The 21,116-nt window shown below is 50.0% G+C and overlaps 2 protein-coding genes and 1 long non-coding RNA gene across 3 annotated transcripts in view; 1 reads left to right on the forward strand and 2 right to left on the reverse strand.

Annotated features, from left to right (window-relative positions):
* Positions 1–528: 528 nt before the first annotated feature.
* LOC118668615 lies at positions 529–2,587 on the reverse strand. The gene is made up of 3 exons (XR_004971688.1): positions 2,499–2,587; positions 1,718–1,968; positions 529–737 (listed from the first exon to the last, which is right to left on the reverse strand). It is a non-coding gene; the product is annotated as an uncharacterized LOC118668615 (long non-coding RNA).
* Positions 2,588–2,650: 63 nt separating this feature from the next.
* Positions 2,651–6,950, forward strand: RASL11B (RAS like family 11 member B). The gene is made up of 4 exons (XM_036333811.1): positions 2,651–2,983; positions 3,521–3,577; positions 4,707–4,783; positions 5,532–6,950. Exons 1-4 carry the CDS (start codon positions 2,842–2,844, stop codon positions 6,000–6,002), a joined length of 747 nt encoding a protein of 248 aa, XP_036189704.1. The 5' UTR covers positions 2,651–2,841; the 3' UTR covers positions 6,003–6,950.
* Positions 6,951–16,898: 9,948 nt separating this feature from the next.
* The window catches only part of SCFD2 (sec1 family domain containing 2), a 336,120-nt gene continuing 331,902 nt past the window's right edge, over positions 16,899–21,116 (reverse strand). Inside the window, exon 9 of the mRNA XM_036333819.1 lies at positions 16,899–17,196. Coding sequence (XP_036189712.1) covers positions 17,104–17,196 — 93 coding nt within the window. The 3' untranslated portion in view covers positions 16,899–17,103. The remainder of the gene's footprint in view (positions 17,197–21,116) is intronic.

Below are 21,116 nucleotides of genomic sequence, written 5' to 3' on the forward strand. Positions count from 1 at the left end.
GGATCCGGCCGTTTGAAATGAATAAAACTAAAAAAAAAGACCATACCCTTTTATGTAATGATGTTTACTTTGAATTTATATTAGTTCACACAAACACTCCATCCATGCTTTTGTTCCGGCCCTCCGGTCCAGTTTAAGAACCCATTGTGGCCCTCGAGTCAAAAAGTTTGCCCACCCCTGGGATAGAGGGAGACGCTGGCTAGTCCCAGCTGTCCTGGCGTTCCAGCCGAAATGCAGTCGTGTGCGCGAAGAAGCCATCGTGGTGTCCAGCCCAGGTGAGCATTCGGATGACTCCAACCCCAGCTGCCATCTGACAGCGACCACATGAGAGGTCCCAGGCGAGAACTGCCCAGCTGAGCACGGTCCACCCACAGAACTGGGAGCCACTGAGGCTCAGGGTGGTTTACTAAGCTGCAGTAGATAATGCAGCTGAAGTGATGGCGATAGGATTGTCATGAAGGTTAATGAGTTTGTGGTACGCTAGATCCCCAGCCCATAGCCTGGAATAAATGAAGCCTTCAATAGACATCAATGTCACTGCCCCTTCCCCTTCCTCTTTATTAATTCCATCAACTTCCGAGACGGGGGTACTTTCAGTATCATCATCTGAAGGTAGGGTGAGCTGCAGCTGGGCTCTTTGCCAGATGTTTGGAATTTGAACAGCTCCCCTTTCTCCTCTCCATCTTTCTCTTGTTTCTTCTTCTGTGTGCTTTAAAGCACAGACAGATCATCTAGACCTAAAATAAGAATACCAAATTCAGCCTTTGTGTTTCAGACAGAAAAATCATAGGCTTGGTACAGGCTCATGGTAATAAAAATCAAGCCCCAGAAGCATTTTAGAGTCGAAGCAAAATTCTCCTTGGCAACTTCTGTCATGTCTATATGTGAGTGTGTGTATAAAAAGCTTTAAACAAAAACTTCAGACTTCATAATTATTTCATCATGTAAACATGGCTTTTGGGGGGCGGGGGTTAAAAAGTACATGGTTACCTGTAATTACAGTCTTGCTACATGTGATTTTACAGCACATCAAAATTAAAATTTGAGTTAAACCATGTACAAAGACATGGTACCTATTCTAAATGCTTCCATCCCCCCCTTACTCAAATGGCTGAGTTTATTTCATTCTTGTGATCTCCACGGAAGTCAACCTTTTATTATGTTGGTTGCTAAGGTGACACATCTTGCCAATCGTGTTGTGCATCCTAGAAAACTTGCTATCAAGGCCGTTTGAGAAGACCTTTCCTCCGCCTTGAATGCCTGAGAACACCCAAACCAAGATAGGCAAGAGAGTTCACCTCAGTCTGAGTTGGGTCAGCATCCTAAATTCCATCAACTACCTGGTCAATCAACTTGAGGGTGGAAGAGGGACTCAAACTAGATGTCTGACGTGTGTAGATAAGAGAACTGGTTTATACTTTTATATTATCAACCTATAATATGGCTGAAGATTCAAAGTTACCATGTGTATCCCCAGGATAAAAGCTTCTGGAACCTTTGGGGGTCCACAAGGTTAGAAAGGTGGGGGTGGGGTGGAGGGTGGAGGTGGGGGGAGGGGGTGGGATGGAGGGGGTCAGCTTGGGTGTCTGGTGACATTTCGCAGTCAGTTCCGGCTACAGGATACTCAGATGGGGAGCCTAGTCTACCGTTGAAGATGTCTTTCTTTCCCTGATGAGGATGCAGGGGGCTGGAGCCTGGGCATCGTCACTTTACTAACCTGGCCATGCCTCGTGTCCAGGGACAGGTGCGGACCCTCTGGTCTCTGCTTCCGGTGCAGTCGGTTTGCAGACACAGCTGGGGCAACTGTTTCTTGCTGTTTCATAGCTCCTGTCGGAGGTGTGACGGTGTGAGGCGCTAGAAAGCTTCTTCTATAATTACTTCTTGATTTGCCTCTCGGAGTGCAAATGCACTGACCTCTGTGTGCTCCCGTGAGCTCGTCGGAGGGTGAGCGATCCGGAGAGTGTGGGTCTACAGACAAACGGGTGACATTATTTTGCCCCCAAGTAAAAAATCACATTGTAGGAGAGTGGTCATGGGGTCTTTGTTACTACAATTTGCCATTGTAGCCAAATCTATAACCCGAGATGCCACCCCAGGTGCACCCAAGTCAGTGCAATCACGCCCCAGAGAAATGAGAGAGGCGCAAGGTGGGCAGCAGGGCTGGCCCCCGCCTCCCGGGCGCAGGTTCCCACGGGGCTGGGCCCACTGGTCAGTGGCTGCAGGGAGGGGGTGGGTGGGCCGGGCACCGGGGCGGAGGCGGGTGCCCGAGAAGCGCTCTAGGGAGACCCGGACCGGCGCCCAGGGCTGAGCCCGCTTCCTGGCACCCGAGGCGCCCCCAAACCCTCAGGCACAGCACCTGCCCCGTGCGGGCGCAGCGGGAGCCCGGCCGGCGCCCGGCCTGCCCTCCCCGGAGCCCGCCATCGGCTGAGCCCTCGGCTCCAGCGACACGTGGCCCCACACGCACAGGTGGCCCCCTCGGACCCGCAGCCCCATTTTACCCGCTGCTCACGGGGCCCCGCTCCGGCTCCCGGCGCCCCCAGGGGCGCGGCGCCCGCTTCTCGGCGCCGGGGGCGGGGCCTCGCGCAGGGCGCCCGGGGATTGGCCGCGGGGGGCGGGGGGTGGGGCCGACCGCGGAGAAAACAGCGCGCGCGCAGCCGGGGAGCAGTCCCCGCCGGAGTCTGAGGCTTTGGGAGCCGCGCGCCGTCCGCTCCGCGCTCGCTTTCCGAGGTTTCAGCTCCTCCCGGGGAGCCCTCGGCCGAGCCCGGTCCGCTCCCGTGCAGCGCGAGCTCCTCCCGCCTCCCGCAGCTCCCGTCCCGCGCGGAGCAGCCCGGCGCAGCGGCGATGCGCCTCATTCAGAACATGTGCACCATCGCCGAGTACCCCGCCCCGGGCAGCGCCGCGGCCGCCGACTACTGCCCGAGGGCGGCGGGCCGCCGGCTGGTCAAGATCGCCGTGGTGGGGGCCAGCGGCGTGGGCAAGACCGGTGAGTCCGCGCTCGGGCGAGACCCGCTGGTCTGGCCGGGCAGGGCGAGGGGGAGCGGCGGCTGCCCGCCCGCCCGCCGTCTCCCAAGCACCCACTGCCCCTTCTGCCCATGAGGGAACTGGGGCCCCGAGTGGCCGGGCGACCGTCCCGGCACCGCCGACGCAGCCGAGAGCAGAGCCTTGGGGTTCTTGAGCCTCCGGTGGTGCTGGCCCAAGGGGTACTGAGGGGGCGCGGCCGCGCCTCGGGGCTCCCAGGTTAGAAAGGGGTGTCGGCTGGGGGCTGAGTGCGGCGGGGCCGGCGCAGAGGAGCGGGGGGCGGGGGGGGGGGCCGGGCCCTCCCCGCGGGACGGAGCGGCAGCTCGCCGAGCCTTCTAGTGCCGTGCGGTGTCTGGAAGGAGCGTGCAGGGGCTGCGGGGGTGGGAATTTCTTGGCGGCTGGCTCCCTCTGGGAGAGCTGATTTCCAGGCCGGGTGGAGTGAAGAAGGTGAATGTAACTGCAGCGCCAGGGCTAAGCCTCTCCTTTCCTTTCTGACCCGCAGCCCTGGTGGTCCGGTTCCTCACCAAGCGCTTCATCGGCGACTACGAGAGAAACGCAGGTGAGCCAGCGCCTTGGAAAGAGATGCCTCCGCTTGCACCGGGGCTGCCTTGCTCTCCTTTTCAGCGCCGCCCAGGAGGTCCCTCGGAGTGACAGTCAGCACCAGGGTTGCCACATCCAACTCTGCCCCCTGCTCCCCTCCCTGTGCGCCCCCCCCCCCCCAACTGCCATCTGGCCTCGGTCCACTCCAGGCCCATTCATCACTTTATCGAGGGCCTGAAAGTATGCCCCTTGGTATGTGTCCACCATGGGGACCCCAGTTGGAAGCACCCTTTGTTCTGAAGAGCCTCTCCCTTCAAAACACTCCTGCCAAAGTCATAAAAAAAAAAAAAATGCTGGCCAGCTCCTCCCCCTCCCGTCCCTCTCTGCGGGCTGCCTTTCAGAGGTGACCTTTTAAAGCAGAGGCCAGCGAGAGCCGCTGTAAACTAACGTTCTCTTTTCTTAACAAAGAGAAAGGACGGCGCGCCAGAATTTTAGGAGAGTTCCTGGATAAACGCGAGGACACTGTTTCAATCCCTGCGATTAAGACTGGCCACTGGGGAGGCTTAAGGGCTTTCAGCCTATGTTCTGTTAACAAATTGTTTCATTCCTTGGACCATCTGAAGTACCTACAGGGGATTATTTGAAATGCGCTCTATAAACCATGGCAAGATAAGGCATGGCGGCCTTCTGCTTTGATGTAGAGGTGGCTGTGGTTATGTCACATTTTTATTTCAGTTGGTAATGTTGGCTCTGCGTTTGCTAACAATGTTTGCCTACCGAGCCACTGTATCTGATAGCTAGAGTATAAATATATGTCTGAGTGATAAAGTACTAAAATAAAATAGAGACCCCACACATGCAGAGCAAGGAGATACTCTAAATATGGAAACTCTGTTTAAAACAACCCAAATCAGTTTCCAAAAATGTGCAAACTTTGCCCTGGTTTTAATAAATCAACTAATATGGTAGTTAAAATTACAGTTGTTTAAAAAAAAAATCTAAATTAAGCCTATTAATTAGGATAAACTATAGCTTATTTTTGTCCAGTGGTTCAGGTTGTATTTTATAAGTTAAAAAAAAAATCCCATAATGTTTTCTAAGTTGCACAAGAAGGATGGACATAATTTTTTTTTTCTTTTGCCTGATAGGTAATCTGTACACCAGACAAGTCCAAATAGAAGGCGAAACCCTGGCTATTCAGGTTCAAGACACTCCAGGTATTCAGGTGAGAAGCTCTGAGATGCGTGACTAGGTCGATGGGGAGGTGGCTTGACTGTCGAACTGTTCAGTTCTCCAAGTACGAAGGCGAGGAATTTGGGGAGCCAAGTCGAGGCTTTTACATGTGTGACACTTCAGTGCTATCTGGCTGTTGGTCAGTCTTAGCCTGGCTTGATTTGGAAGACGTGGCTGAGGGGCAGAAATCGCAGGAGTCTACCCAGCAGGAAAGACCAAACCAAGCACACTGGGAACAGGAGGTTTCCGACTGTGGTTAAAAAGGTCACTTTTTACATTTGTGCCTTGCCATTCAAAATCAAAATCTAGGTATAGTCTCCAAATACTCGGAATCACTTTTTATTGTGGAAAGTTCCTCTATAGACAAAAGAGCCATGCTAGTGTGTGTGTGTGTTTCCCTCTTGAGCTGGGCAGTTATCCAGGTTTAAATGCTTCCAGCTCCTATCTTTACTTCTCCAGACTTACTGTCTAGCCAGTTAATTTCCCATTTTATGCAACTACAAAGTCTCTCTGCATGGAGTTCTCTGCAGGTCAATTTTCCACTTGAGTGTGGTGAGCTGCACTGTTATTTATTCCAGCTCCGTGCAGCTGGATCAACATATTGTCAAGAAAGCTGAAGTGTGTGGGGATATAACTTGTTTATGGCCTGCGACCTGGCATTGCTGTCAAGGGCTCTTTGAATTCTCTATCCAGCCCAGCCAGGGCTCTCTTCATTCACCTTGCCGTTCCCCCTCTCTCAGGTCCACGAGAACAGCTTGAGCGGCAACGAACAGCTGAGTAGGTGCATTCGCTGGGCCGACGCTGTGGTCATCGTTTTCTCCATCACCGACTACAAGAGCTATGAACTCATTGGCCAGCTCCACCAGCAGGTCCAGCAGCTCCACCTGGGCACCCGGCTGCCCGTGGTGGTCGTGGCCAACAAAGCTGACCTGCTCCACATCAAGCAGGTGGACCCTCAGCTTGGACTGCAGCTGGCCGGCATGCTGGGCTGCTCCTTCTACGAAGTGTCCGTCAGCGAAAACTACAACGACGTCTACAACGCTTTCCACGTCCTGTGCAAAGAAGTGAGTCACAAGCAGCCGCCGAGCAGCACGCCCGAGAAGCGAAGAACCTCCCTTATCCCCAGGCCCAAGTCGCCCAACATGCAGGACCTGAAGAGGAGGTTCAAGCAAGCCCTTTCTGCCAAAGTGAGGACTGTCACCTCCGTCTGAAGCAGAGGCACGCGGGGTGTGGTCTTCCCAGGAAGAGAGTCTGAGGCTCTTCAGGTGCAGGAACGTTGAATGCTGGGAGTAATTCGCGGTTCCAGAAAGGGCCGAGCAGGGAGGCCCTGAGGGCCTGTGGAACTGGTGCGGAAAAGGAAGCATTGTTCAGAGCGGGGGACAGAACCGGTGAGGCTTGATGCCCACCAGGCCGCTCTCTGAATATGTGAAATGGACTTCCTGTCTTGTCCTGTAGAGGGGAAGGGGGCATAATTGCTTTGGATTTTGTCCTTAATGCCTTGTAAATGATGCTCAGTGGTAGTTTCACCAAATATATCGATGTGATTTACAGTGGGGATGAAATAGATTCAGCTCTCACGGGCTTTCCTTTTTTACTTCCTTCTCTTTTCCTCCACCCGGATACCCCAGGGAAGAACTGCTTTTCTCTGACAAGGAGGATTTGCATCTCTGGAACCCTATTCCCTATAGAATGCCTTTCTAACTGGAAGGGTACCCAGTTTCTTAGGACAAAGAGGAAAATATTCCCCATCCCCCCCAAAAGGGTGGAGTTTATGGGCCAAAATGTGTACCCAGACATCTCTAAGCGTATATGGCCTGACACGGGAGGCTGCTTACTTGAGCCTGTGATCGGTGGGTGGAGAACAAACTCTTCAGCCCCAAACTTTGAGTGGTGTGAGACTATAATTAAACACAACAACAACAAGAAACTGTTGCATCAGGTACAGAAAGAAAATGTGTCCATTGAATTTGGTGTGATTTGTGTAAATGGCTCATGGCAATGATGTTGGGCGGCTTCCCAGGCTTGGTTGAGTCATGGCTTAAATACCAAAACACTGTCTTACAGCGAGTGAACAGATGCACTTTAAAGCCACCCAAGCTTTGGCTTAAATTGTAATTAATTTATTTTATGTACAATAAATTTCATTTTAAAAGAACAGACATCTGAGTTGGTCTTTATTGAAACACTCACCTTTTGTCCTTCCAAGAATTACTTAGCCTCTTGGATATGTTGAGTTAGGCATTGTGCCTTCCAAAGGTTATGTCTTTTTAATATATATATATATATATATATATATATATATATATATATATATGTATATTGATTTCAGAGAGGAAGGGGGAGACAGAGAGGACATCAATGTTGAGAGAGAGCCATTAATCAGGAGCTATGAGGGCCTCCTGAATGCCCCCCACTGGGGATGGAGCCTGCAACCCAGGCATGTGCCCTGACGTGGAATTGAACCGTAACCTCCTGGTTCATAGGTTGACACTCAACCACTGAGCCACGCCAGTTGGGTCAAGGGTTATGTCTTAAATGTCCCAACCAAAGACATGCATTCAACTGTTAGTCCCACTTCACAGATGAGGAAACAGGCTTACAAACAAGATGCATATCTTGTCAAAGGCCACAACCTATGAGTGTTGTAAGCTGTAATTTGCCATTTTATAGTTAAGAATAGCACATCTCCTATCCATTTCCATCATGATCTTCCAGGTAAACCAGACATGTCTGGCTGTATGTTTTATTCTGGGAAGACATCTTAGCTGAGCCTTGAAGATACTAATGCTTCTACCCAAGATTACTGCTTTGCCATACATGCTCCATTTGGCAAACCTCTTTTTTGAGTATGCTGCTTTCAAAAAGTGCAATTTGTTCTCATTGTAGAAGCTTGGAGCCATTGACCTGGGCCGTTCAGGAGCCTCTCATAGCTCCTATCACAAGAGTCTGTGCTAAAACTGCCAGGCCACTCATCTGTGTCCATATGGGCCAGAGAGACTGCTCGTGCAAGCTAAGTGAGCCCCCATCTTTATGGGCAAATGATCACACCTTATATTTGGGTAGTGCTTTCACATACCTGATCTCATTCATTCCTCCAGGGAACCCTGTGAGGAGGGTGCAGGAGGAAATACTATCTTCCAGATGAGAAAAACAGGCTCTGAGCTTCGAGTGATGTCCTCAAGTTCCCACAGAGGACCTGAATCAACGTCTTCGGACTAAACTGTAAACTTAAAAATAAGAAGGCCTTTTAAATTGAAAGGCAAACAAGTGTTTATTTCAGCTATTTGGGAATCATTAATGCCTCAATTAGGAGACAAAGGCAATGGGTCTTGATGAGAAAGGGAAGGGGAACAGTTAGTTACAGCAATAGAGGAAGGCATTTCTATTGGTGCAGATAACATAACCTAGTGATGCTAATTCTAAACACTTTTTAATGTTCAGCCCTGTAATCATCCATCCAGTAGTCATCTTGTTATCTTTGTAAATAGTTCCTTGGGAAACAAGGTTGCTCAGGCCCAGTCCAAAGGTCATTCTGCCCTGTTTTTAACATTCCAAGGTTTGAGGTATAAGACATGCAAGGCAATTCCTTGGGCATGGCAGCTCCAGCTCCATTTTAAAGTGGCTCTGTTCATGTTATTGTTCACAATATTCAGCATTCTTATTTCTTTATAAGATTTCACATATGAGATGCTGTTGCAAATGCAGGGCCATGGAACCAAGGGGAGCAGCCAAAATGAATAGCTACTGAGGACCTACTATGGTATCGTGCCAGACTTTTAAATCTGTTTTCTCCCTGCCTGCTCTTGACAGGGCTTTTGGTGATGCTCCACACCTTACCTTATATGGAGAGCAATTTTTTTTATACATCAAGCCTAACTAACCCCGGAGAAGGGGCTGTGTATTGGGGGCAGGGAGGGAAATAGTGCTAACATGAGATTCTATAAACATTTCAACTGAAAAGCAGTGACAAGTACCTCCCACTAGCTCCTGCTCGCTTTATTTCTGTTCATCCTACGTGGTTGTATGAATCATGTTGATGAGTGAGAGGTTAATCTTCATATGCTTAGCAATGGTCTTCTATCCATGCCCGGGAACTAAAAGCAGAGAATTTTCCTGCGGGCTTTATCTTCAAAGGTGCTGAGCAGCGCCGCATTCCGTTTACTCCAGGCAGCGCTCCGTCCCCTCTTCTCCCCCTGCTCTGTGAGTGTGCAGACCCCGCAGACCCTGGCAGCCCTCTCCTGCCCCTGTGCTGAGTGTGAGCTGCACCCCACTTCCCACTGCACTGGACTCAGTTTCTCGTACTTTGCCCTAGGAGTTCTGGCTGGAAGGGGTCAGGGAGCTCTATTCCATTATTCCATCCAGAGGGACAGAGTGCTTTGTTCCAGGAGAGAGAGAGAGAGAGAGCTGGAAACCACCCAAGTCCCAGTCTGCCCACTGTCCCAAGCGGACATGACTATTTATAGTTCTAGAATGTGCCATGTTTCCTCTCTTCTCATGAATTTTAGCTTCAAGTTTCATTACCTTGGCTCCTCTCATTATTAGTATCTCTCAATCCTGTTTGTCTGTTTTAAATTTCTCTTTTCTTACTTTTTAAGATTCCTTTAATAGGTCGCCTACTCTAGGCATTTTACAGACATAATTCTTTTTTAAAAAAATATATTTTTATTGATTTCAGAGAGAGGAAGGGAGAGGCAGATAGAAACATCAACCATGAGAGAGAATCATTGATTGGCTGCCTCCTGCATGCCCCCAACTGGGGATCAAGCCCACAACCCAGGCATATGCCCCTGACCAGAACTGAACCCAGGACCCTTCAGTCCGTAGGCGGACACTCTATCCACTGAGCCAAACCAGCTAGGGCCAGACATAATTCGTACAATAGCCTATGGGGTGGGCATCATTTCTCCCATTTTACAGAAAGGGCAGTTTTTGAGGGCCACAATCCTGTGGCCAGACAATGGCTGGGGGTGGATTTAGATGCAGCGTTGCTCCTAGCCTGTGGTCTGCAGCCTCCCGTGGCACACAAGAAACACTCCAAGTGGTATGACTAGTATTTAAATGTCCAAATACGATGACCATCAGGCACTGAGGGACACCCTCTCCCGCCCGGGAGGGGAACACCTTCTTTGCCACGTGGGCAAGGGAAGGCAGGGAGGGATGTGCGTGTGTGTGGGGATGGGAGGCAGGGGAGTGGAGAAAGGAAAGGACTTAGAATTTATTGAGCACTTACAATGCACCAGCTTATAAATTATCTCCGTTGACCTTTGGAAGAAGCTTGTGAGGAAGGCAATACTACCACTGCCGCTTTAAAGGTGAGAAAACGGAGGCTGGGAGATGAAGTCACCTGCTTAGGGCCACACAGGTAATAACAATGACCGTTTCTACGTATTGAAGACCGGGTGCCAGGCGCTGTGTGCCGTGTTTCTCCACCCCAAGCCCGCACTCCGTCCTTAGTCCCTCCGCAGACGCAAAGGGAGGCTCAGAAGAACTCAGTAGCTGGTGCAGCGTGAAATGGGAGACCTGCATGGACTCCCCCAGGCCTGTCTGAGGCCACAGCCTGGACCCAGGCAGTGCCCACAGCGCCCCGGCTCTGCTTCCTCAGCAATGCCCGCCCCCCCCCCCCCCCCCCCCCCCCCCCCGCCCCGAGAGCTCTCCTCTGTCTTCCACACGCTGCCTCCCGGCCCTGGCCCATATGCCCTGGCCTGCTTTCTCAGTCTCCCTGCTGCCTCTGAGCCTGTGGTCCGCCCTGGCCAAGGCCGCCCGGCTGCCACAGCCACATCTGCTGCTGCCATCAGCCGGCTGTCCCCTGGCCTCCAGTCCCAGCTCAGTAATAAAGATGTCTAGGCAGCGGCAGCCCAGCCCACAGCTGTCTGCTTCAGAACCAGATCCTTGTCTGTCCCCCTGTCTGGCTTTCGAGGTTTCTCCCTGCTGCAAATCAGAAACATGCGGAGCCCTCTGCGCGGTGCAGAGCTGGCGAGGCTGCCTGTCCTCCCCTCACCCCGCCCTGATGCGCCCACCCAGCCAGCCCCTAGCCATCGGCCTGTTTACAGGAGCCCTTCATTCTGGTGAAAAATGGGATTTCAACATTCATCTCACATTCCAAAGGGGAGAAACCGATGCGTTTTCCAGACAAATGAACAAGCTTGTGGCAACTCCCTCAAGACAGAGGGGTGGGCGCGGAACTCCTGGGCCGGCCCCTGCACCCTGAGGGAAAGGGGGCTGCCCCAGGCGGCCAGAAGTCAGGCCAGGGCCCTTGGGGATGGCCCGGAGGGAACCACAGGGCTTCCTTTATTATAATAAGTCACCCAGGAACACGGTGTTCTCTGTACTCCAGCATCTAAAGAGAAGTTTCCAGAACGTTCTTATTGCTCTCCCTCTTCTCACTTGGTGAGAAGTAGGTTTATTACTGATTGTGGCAAGACCCCAGCCAAACTCCCCATCCCCCACCCCACCCCATGCTCCCTTCTCAAATACCCTCCATCATCTGGTTTTGTCTTTTAAAATTCCGTTTAAAATAGAGCTGGAGTTTCTTCAGTTCCTTGGGCAGGGGCAGCAGATGGCAGTTGGAATCCTGGGTTATTTGTTGCTGTGATTCCGTTCCTGGTAATCAGGCTAAAATAAATAATAGTGGTCGTGGGGAAGCTCGGTGGAATTCTTTGTTATTGGGATGACGTTGTAACAGAGGGGCCTGGGGTAAACAGAGCCATTTCCCTCGGCCCTGGCCCCCGGGGACGACTTGGCTGACGCAGCTCCTGTGCCTCCACTGGGCTGGGCCCCATGTGTGCGGGAGAACAGACTCCAGAAGGCGGTCACGAAGGCGAAGGCGGGGGTCCATTGCTGCAGAGTATTTACACCCCTGCCGCTTGTGTTTACAGACCGGCCTGCGGTCCTTGCAGAAGGTTTGCATTTGCCTGTGCTTGTTTTGGCCTTGGCCCGCCAGAGGTGAGGCCCGCCAGAGGTGAGGCCCCAGAGGAGAAACCAGCATGACCACTCAGCCCTGGGAGGCACTTCTGAATGAGGCGCATTTGGATGAGGTGCACAGGCTAAGTCAGGGTGTCAGTCTAGAATCCACACGGCTTTTTCGTGGGTAACATCAGTGATGGAGACATAGGCAGGAGCAAGCATCGGACATTTGCTACGATAATGGCAACGCTGGCATGTGCACAGCCAGCTTGCCACGTGCCCTGTTCTAAGTGCTTTACAAACTTAATTCTTTTAATTCTCACAACAACCAACCCGCTGCGGTAGGTCCTATAGTGAGACAGGCCAGTAAGCCAGGACAGGCGGAATAGGCAAACTGAGACAGATAGTTAAACAGCGGTTTGCAGCCATCTGGTAAATCTTATATTCCCTAAATCAAGGACTTTTATGAGAAAATGGTTTGTACTTCTCCTCCCCAACCAGAGGGTAAGTAGCTTAAATCACCCCTCTCAGGGAGACAGCAGAAATCCAATTCGTGCCATTTGCCAACCTCACCCAAGGACAGAGGAAGTTAAGAGAATAAACCTCATTTTGGTACATCAGCATAAAACTGGTGAATATTCTACCAAGATCCTCCCCTAAACACCTTTAAAAACCCTCAAAACGAAGGTCTAGTGCAAGCATGTCAAACTCAAAGGTTAACAGGGCCCAATGAAGGAGGCATGCGGCCCTCGGGCCTCTAGTTTAACATACTTGGTCTAGTGCAGTGATGGCGAACCTATGACACGCGTGTCAGAGGTGACACGTGAACTCATTTTTTTGGTTGATTTTTCTTTGTTAAATGGCATTTAAATATATAAAATAAATGTCAAAAATATAAGTCTTTGTTTTACTATGGTTGCAAATATCAAAAAATTTCTATATGTGACACGGCACCAGAGTTAAGTTAGGGTTTTTCAAAATGCTGACACGCCGAGCTCTAAAGGTTCGTCACTGGTCCAGTGCATGCTTTCCCTCCCAGGAGCACGCCCCTGCCTTCCGCCTTACCTCCCCCTCTTTTTCCCCCATGAGGCTTGCAACCAGGGCAGCGATGGGCAGCAGCAGGTCCTCCCAGGTGGGCCCTCTCTTCTCTGACTTCTTGGTGAGCCAAAGTAGACCAGCGTAGACTTACTTCTCCAGCCCTTTCTTGCTAAATTGTCCCCAGGTTTAATAAATACCGGTCAAGGGCATGTACCTGGGTTGCGGGCACATCCCCAGTAGGAGATGTGCAGGAGGCGGCTGATCGATGTTTCTCTCCCATCGATGTTTCTAACTCTCTATCTCTCTCTCCCTTCCTCTCTGTAAAAAATCAATAAAATATATATTAAAAAAAAATAAATAAATAAATAAATAAATATCCTCTAAATTTCACCTGGACTCCTGTTGTGAAATCTTTCCTGCACCAAGTCAAGAACCCATATACTACCTGCTGGCCCCAGGGAGACCCATTCAGGGCCAGGTCCCCTTTCTGGTAACACTATCATCATCCAACTTCATAGTCAGCTGAGACGGGCGAAGGGAATTACTGTGTGGAGAGGTGAGATTGGACTCACAGCACTGGGTCAGGCTGCAGGCCCTGCTCCCGGACTCTGGGCGATGCTGTCTGGGAAGTAAATGGGACCAGGTGTTCTTCCTCCATTTTCTCATGTGGATCCAATGGTGCCTCGTGTCTTCTCTGCATTATCCTCCTGCTGAGCCTTATCATTTTGTGAGGGTCTTCCTTGGTGGCCTCAGCAGGAAGTACCCACGCGCCTTGGGCTGCGTGCTGGCCGCCGGGTTAGGGATGGCTCCCCTCTCCAGCAGCCTTCTCATGAGGGAGGTACCCTTCATTATCATCTGGATTTTACAGGAGGCACTGAGGCCTGGAGAGACCCACAGCATCATGAGTGGCAGAGCTGAGACTTAAACCTAGAGAAGACCTGGAGCTCAGTTCTAACCACTGCTCCTTCCCAGGGGCCAAGAGCCCGCCCCCTTCTCCCCCACCCTCCTACCCTCGGGCAGTGAGCACGAGCAGGCTCAGGAGGCTGGGCCAGGGAGCCAGGTGCTCTTGCCTGGGCCCCTCTTCTCCCTTATCTGGTGAAGGCTCTTTGCGGGATTTATACCAACTTTCCATTATCCTCCTGCTTTTTATTTTATTTTATTTTTTTAATCCTCACCCAAGGCTATGTTTTTATGGGAGAGAGAGAGAGAGGGAGAGAGAGAGAGAGAGAGGGAGGGAGAGAGAGAGAGAGGGAGGGAGAGAGAGAGAGAGAGAGGGAGAGAGAGAGAGAGAGAGAGGGAGGGAGAGAGAGAGAGAGGGAGGGAGAGAGAGAGAGAGGGAGGGAGAGAGAGAGAGAGGGAGAGAGAGAGAGAGAGAGAGGGAGAGAGAGAGAGAGAGAGAGAGAGAGAGAGAGAGAGAGAGAGAAACATTGATGTGAGAGTAAAATATGTCCAACTGGGGATCGAACCCACAACCTTCTGGTATATAGGATGACACTCCAACTGAGCCAGCCAGCCAGGCCATTATGTTCCTGCTTTTAACTGAAGAAGCAGTGCTCTGGCCTGTGTCTCCTACTTTCTTATTCAAACCAAACTCCGGTCACCACAAGCTCCTTCCATCTCACCTTTTGTCCAAAGCCTTCCACTCACTACCTGACGGCCTGCCTCGTGCAGTTCCTGCTGAACCAGCGACCACAGAGATGGGAAAACATGATTCTAAACCAAACGTCGGACATCTCCCTCCACCACTCAGAAACTGCCTGTGGCCACAATTAATATAGTTCTGAGAGTATTACTGGGACATAGGAACAGCTTAAGGATAACATTCACAATCAGGAACTTCCACCTTTTATCTCAGATTAGGAGCTTTTGAATGTACATTTTTAAAAGAAAATATTAAGTTGTAAAAATACATCAAAGGCACAAAAGCAGTACACAAATACATGTTTGTTGTGAAAAAAATTCAAACAACACAGAAGTATATCGAGGGAAAGACCCCCAATGTCGAGGGCTGTTTGACTCATAACAGCTAAAAAGCTGGAAACAACCCAGATGTTCAAGAGTAAATGGATAAACACAATGTCCTGTATCTGTACAGTGGAACACCATCAATCAATGCGAACAAAGAAAGGAGAAAATTACTGATACACAACAGCATGGATGAACCTCAAAAACCTTTTACTGAGCAAAAAAGGCCAGATACAAGACAAACTGTATGATTCCATTTTTATGCAATTCTAGAAAGCAAATCAGTGTTTGCCTGGGGCTGGAGGTAGAATAGGAAAACTGACTGTAAAAGGGAATCTTAGAGGTGGTGGAAATGCTCTATTTCTTGATTGTGTTAACAGTTACATGGGATACTACAAATTTATTAAAATTCATTGATCTGTGCATTTCAAATAAGACCATGTTTGTCCTATGCAAATTATACTGGGCAGATTAAAAAAAAATTTTTTTGTCAAAACAAAAACTCAGACAATAGGATTATGTGATTCGGAGTAGATTGGAATTAAATAAATAGCTATTAAATAGGAATAAATATTTGAATGTATGAACAACAACAGAAAAAGCAAGACTCTCCCTTCTTTTAGCTCTCTTATTCTAGCTCTCTTATTCTATACTCCTTCCCAGAGGGAGCCACTGTTAGCAGTTTTCTTTTTGTTGTTGTTATATTTACTTATTTGAGAGAGGAAGAAATAGAAACATCAATGATGAGTGAGAATCACTGATTGGCTGCCTCCTGCACATTGGACAGAGCCTGCAACCCAGGCATGTTCCCTTGACTGGAATCGAACCTGGGACCCTTTGGTCCACAGGCCGACCCTCTATCCACTGAACCAAACCGGGTAGGGCAGCAGTTTGGTTTTTATATTCCTGGAGTCTCCTTTGCAGATAGACATATGGTTTAAAAGCTAACCTTGAGCAGGCACTCACACTGGGCCTGGCCATCAGGAAAAGCACCAGCAGCTCATTCGTGAGAGCCGCTGGGCCAGGATGCCTTGGGCTCATTCACCACCGTGGCTGGAGCCAGTATCACACGATATCTGGGAATGAATGGAATGACTAGTGAATGAAGGATCTGAGACACACCGCAGGCTCCTTCTTAATTTTTTAAATTTTATTTGAGAAAATAGTGACTTCTGCCATTTTCTTATTCAGCTTCACACATCTAGAAGCATCGGAGGTCTCCAATATTGAGCATCATTAAAGAACTGGTCTGAGGTGGACAACATACTTGGACAGAAAAAAAAACTCCACAAAAAAGAATATCTAGTGCCTATAAAACCTGGTTGGATTTCATCTCAGAATGATTTCCCACTTCACAGGTTTTTCATAAAATGACAGCGTTTTGTGGAGAACTAAAACTGAGATGTGTTTTGATTTACATTTTATTTCCTCCACACTAGACACCATGTTTCAGGTTCATCTCTGCATTATAAACACCTTTTAGAGATGCTAGAAATATCCACCAACTACACACCTACCAATGTGGGGGTTCATTTCTGCCAGAATTCTTACATAATTTCACTAGGTGGGTCTAGGCTTTCCTGCTATGGCCAGAAGGAAAATTTAGACTTACAGAAAAGACCGCTTTATATTTCAATGGAAACTAAATCACAAAAGTCTCTGGGGTTGGGGCTCAAATGTGCACTCCCTGGGACCAGATGTCTTTATTGGGGCCTTCCTTAGGGAGGGAACCTTTTCCAGGCACAGTCAGCCATCCAATCAACCTCTCTCCCACTAGGTTCCAGGAGGCGAGTGTGCAGGCCCGGACAAGGCAGCCCTTTGTCGGGGCGGCCCATTGACAACCAGAGCAGCCCTGGCCCATCCCCCGCCCTGCCTCCCCTTTGCAAAAATGTCTCAGATCAAGACAGAAACACAGCCTCAGATGCTCTTTGCAATGTTCCCTCCTCAGTAACATAATCCTAAGAGAGAAAAAACACATACACACAAACTTTCCTCACATTTATAATCTAAAGCTTGTCTCACTTCTTTCTGAGCAACTGCAGATCAAAGGGCTTGTCATCCATCTACCAACACTCACAACGAGCACTTATTTAAAAATGACTGAGCATGCAGGTGGAATCAGGAAGATCACACGTAGCGGATTAAGAATACGTGGGAATTATTACGAATCAGGCCAGCCGAAAGACAGTCTGACGCCTTTAGAAGAATGAAAATAATTTTTTTTTAAAGAGAATCACAGGAATCCAAGCAAACGACCTCACTGGGTGGTTCTCAAGACCTCTGGGCAGAATTCAGCCATAAGGACCCCTGGTACCAGGGACACCGGCTTTGGGGGCTTATCTGAAACGACGGCAGCTGATGGACTGGTATTTCCATCTCGGGAGGTCGCATCCTCTCAGGAGATGCTCAGAGGCCAAGGTCTGGGTGCAGCCGGTCAGTGGCAAATAGCAGCTCAGGCATGGTGAGTGGCTTCAGGAGGCGCGTGGACAGCACAATCACCTAACAGGAGGGCAAACACCACAGGCAATTAGGGAAGACAAACTCAGGTGATTATGATGAGATAGAAAATGCAACACGTTTCTTTGGGGAGAGGCAGGAGTGGGTACCGTGGAGAACAGGCAGAAAGTGGCAGCTGGAATACCTCCGAGTGCTGGTGTCCTGGTGGAAGGATGGCCCATGGGTCAGCGTGGCTGTGCCTACTGAACCTTTAACCAGCAGCACCGAGAAGGCCGAGCTCAGCCCCTCCTTGCTGCCGAACTGAACCTGATCATACCGTCACTTTGCGAAACAGTAATTTGACTTTGATGTAGAGGGTTCTCCTTCCTTCAGGAGCATGAGGAGGTACACCCAGAGGTAAATGCTGTTGTGGGTGATGATGATGATGATTGTACTGACTTCCTAGTACCCCAAACCGGGTGGCTTAGCGAACAGAAATTTACTGTCTCATCGTTCAGGAGGCCAGAAGTCCAAGCTCAAGGTGCTGGCATAATTGGTCTGAGGTGGACAACATACTTGGACAGAAAAGAAAAACCCCCAAAAAGGAATGTCTACTGCCTATAAAACCTGGTATGATTACGTCTCAGAATGACTTCCCACTTCACAGTTCCTCCCAAGGTCCTGAGGGAGACTGCCCCGGGCTCCCTTCCCACTTAGCTTCCTCGTGTCTTCACATCGCCTTCCCCTCTGTGTGTCTGTCTCCGCGTCCAGGTCCCCCTTTCTATTAGGACACAGCCATGGGGTCACCCTAATGACCTCATCCCCATTTAATAATCTACAAAGACCCATTTCCAAACAAGGTCACCTTCACGGTACTAGGGGTTCGGACTTCAACACCTTTTGGGAAGTGGATACAATTCAACCCGTAACGACGACGGCGATGATGATGTCAGCTAATAGTTGTCAGTCCCCATGATGTGCCAGCACTAAGCACGGTCTCATTTACTGGACATTTAACCTTCATAACAACCCTAAAAATAGGCACACACACATTATTCTTACTGTGCAGGAAAGGAAAATAAAGTGCAGAAAGGTTAAGGAACTTGCCCGAAGACACACAGAGAGTAGTGAAGCCAGGGCTCCAGCCCAGGCAGGCTGGCTCCAGCATCCAAGTGTCCGCCTGGTCATTTCTCCAAGGTCAGCGCTCTGGGAAAGGCTGCGTCACTCCCCTGGTCCACATGGACCTTCGGGCCTCTCTGGCCTGTCCCTGCGAAGGGGACCCTCCCTGCTTCCCTCACCGGGGCCTGTCCTCTGGGGCAGATCTGCCTCTGCAGCACGGGCGAGTGTGGTCCCAGGGCTGGGCTAGGCCGTGATGTGCTTGGTAAGAGTTGGTGAGGTCTTGCTCAGGCAGGCACTGAACGTTCACGGGGTGAGAAGGTGACCATGGGAAATGGGGAAGGAGGTTCTAGAACCAGAATTCCACAGCCCAGCACCTGAGCGAAGACAACTGCAAGGCCTGCAGCAGGACCGAGCTCTGCCTGGCCACACTGCCAGGTTGTGCCTCTGGGGAGAGAGCAGGTGGACATCGCACACTCACTGTCTCCCCTCCTGCCCCTAACTGTCCCAGGTGCAACCAAATTTATGAATTAACCAACTCCCACTTCCCAGATTACTGGTCAATACCAGGGTCTACATACCCCATTGGGGAGGAAAAGCAGATGGGGATGAAGCCAACGTTGGAAAGGGAGAAAGAAGCACTTCATAATTTTCTTGTTTAGTTAAAAGAAAAACAAAAAACGAGGGCTATTAAAATTTTTTCTTTCTAAAATAAAAATTAGAAGCAGCTATTTCACTTTTCCTTGAAAGGGAGTAAATTTCAGCTCAGTTATGCTTTTGTCAGAAAAGAATGTACTAGAATCTGTGCTCACTTTTCCCTGAACAGCACATGATGGGAGCTTGAGGGCAGGAGTGAGTCTGAGCAGCGACCACCCACAGGCAGTGTAGACGCCACAGGAAAACGTGGCTCTGGGGTGTCTACTCACTCCTCAGAATCCTCAGGTTAAGAATGGGGGCCCCTCAGCAGGCCCCGCGCAGCACGTGCTGACTGGCTATGCCCTGGGAAAGCCACTGCTCTGGAGCCTGGCCTCTCCGAAGGCAAACAACAGCCCGAGCCAGCAGCTTGTGCAAAGCTCACATAAGGTCAAGTGTGCAGGGCAGGGGGGGCGCTCAGCAGTCCTGAGCTGCCACTTCGTTGTGTTTTGTGAGTGGGTCATAGGCCTCCTTCTGAATCGCAGGAAAGCTGAGAACTCTAGAAAAATATGCATGCTCACACACACAAGGTCCTGAACACGGTTTCAGGTGAGGTTCAGGGACAACTAAGTTTCAAGTTAAGAAACACTTCTAGAACCACAGGAAGGCTGGCTGAGTGGAAATTCTACAACTAGAAGGAAAGAGAAAAGCACTGAGACTCAGAGGAGGTGCGGAAGTAAAGTGCAGAGGCACAGAGGCGCACGCCAAAAGGGCTGGCGGCTGAGGACACGGTTGTCTTTTTCGATCGGGAGGGAGTCTCAAGCTCCCGACTGCTCTGAACTCCAGTTCCGGGTGAGTCTCTGGGGACCCAGACTCATACGGGGAGAAACTGGAATGTCTGGCATCAGGCAAAACTCGAGGGCGGCTTTCTCTCAGAGATGCTTGCAGTGATTACCGGGGGACTGTGATGCGGGGCCTCTTAGGGTAGGACTGGGGAGCAGCCATAGCTGTTTGCTCTGCCCTGCTGATCCCCTTAGACCCCGCCCCACCCAAGCTGTGCACAGAGGCTTTGCATATGAAAGGCCTGGCCCTTTGCAACCTGAAAATTACTTAACAAATTGCAGCTGAATCAGAGAAACCCAGAACATCTAAAAGAAGGTCCAAGGCCCCACAGCAGCTTGCATTGCTTCACAGCTGGGCCTCATCTGGGCACCTCCAAACCCCAAACAAAGAAGAGGAATCTGCAGATCTCTCTATAGCTCCTGCTGGGTAGCCTCAGGCAGAGGCTAAATTAGCACCTCCTTAGAGATCCAAGAGCCAGTGTACCCAGTGGTCAGAGTGGGACCATCCAGATTACAACTCCTCAGATCCATAAGGGACACACTCAGGGGGCAGACTCAGTGAGCACCAAAGCCCCACTGAAGCAAGTCTTGCCCCAGAAGGGTGTCTCCAGCTTAGAAGTTCTCTTACTGCAGACACAGCTGATTCTCACAGCCAATTGGCCTGGAGGTCAATTCCTCCCAGTGATACCTACAACAATCAAGGCTTAACTACAACAAGACTGTGCACCAAGCCCACAAAGGGGTGCACCAAGAGTGTCCACCTCAGGTAATTGGGGAGGCTGAGCCACTGGGCCCTATAGGACACCTAACACAGAAAGCCACTCTATCAACACAGGGAAGCATAAAAAATGTGGAGACAAAGAAACAAGTCACAAATGACAGAAATGGAGGAAAGCAAATTACTGGATATAGAGTTCAAAACCACACTTTTAAGGTTTTTCAAGAATTTTCTAGAAACGGCCAATAAATTTAGTGAGACCCTCAAGAAAACTAGTGAGACCTCCGATGAATTTGGTGAGACCCTCAAGAAATCTAGTGAGACCCTTGAGGCTGTGAAAAGGACCAACTAAAAATTAAGCATACACTGACTGAAATAAAGGATATTATGCAGAGTTCCAGCAGCAGACTAGAGGATCGCAAGAATCAAGTCAAAGATTTGAAATATGAAGAGGCAAAGATCACCCAACCGGAAAAACAAAAAGAAAAAATCCAAAAATATGAGGATAGTGTAGGGAGCCTCTGGGACAACTTCAAGCATACCAACATCCGAATTGTGGGGGTGCCAGAGGAAGAGAGAGAGCAAGATATTGAAGGCCTATTTGAAGAAATAATGACAGAAAACTTCCCCTACCTGGTGAAAGAAATAGACTTACAAGTCCAGGAAGTGCAGAG

Source organism: Myotis myotis, unplaced genomic scaffold (assembly GCF_014108235.1).
Source record: "Myotis myotis isolate mMyoMyo1 unplaced genomic scaffold, mMyoMyo1.p scaffold_m19_p_1, whole genome shotgun sequence".
Lineage (NCBI taxonomy): Eukaryota > Metazoa > Chordata > Mammalia > Chiroptera > Vespertilionidae > Myotis > Myotis myotis.

What these genes read in the sequence shown, in the direction of transcription:
- RASL11B (XM_036333811.1), top strand. Translation starts at nt 2,842, where the DNA reads ATGCGCCTCATTCAGAACATGTGCACCATCGCCGAGTACCCCGCCCCG. An exon ending in CGACTACGAGAGAAACGCAG is followed by an intron (nt 3,578 to 4,706) that starts GTGAGCCAGCGC and finishes TTTGCCTGATAG; the next exon opens with GTAATCTGTACACCAGACAA. An exon ending in AAGACACTCCAGGTATTCAG is followed by an intron (nt 4,784 to 5,531) that starts GTGAGAAGCTCT and finishes CCCCTCTCTCAG; the next exon opens with GTCCACGAGAACAGCTTGAG.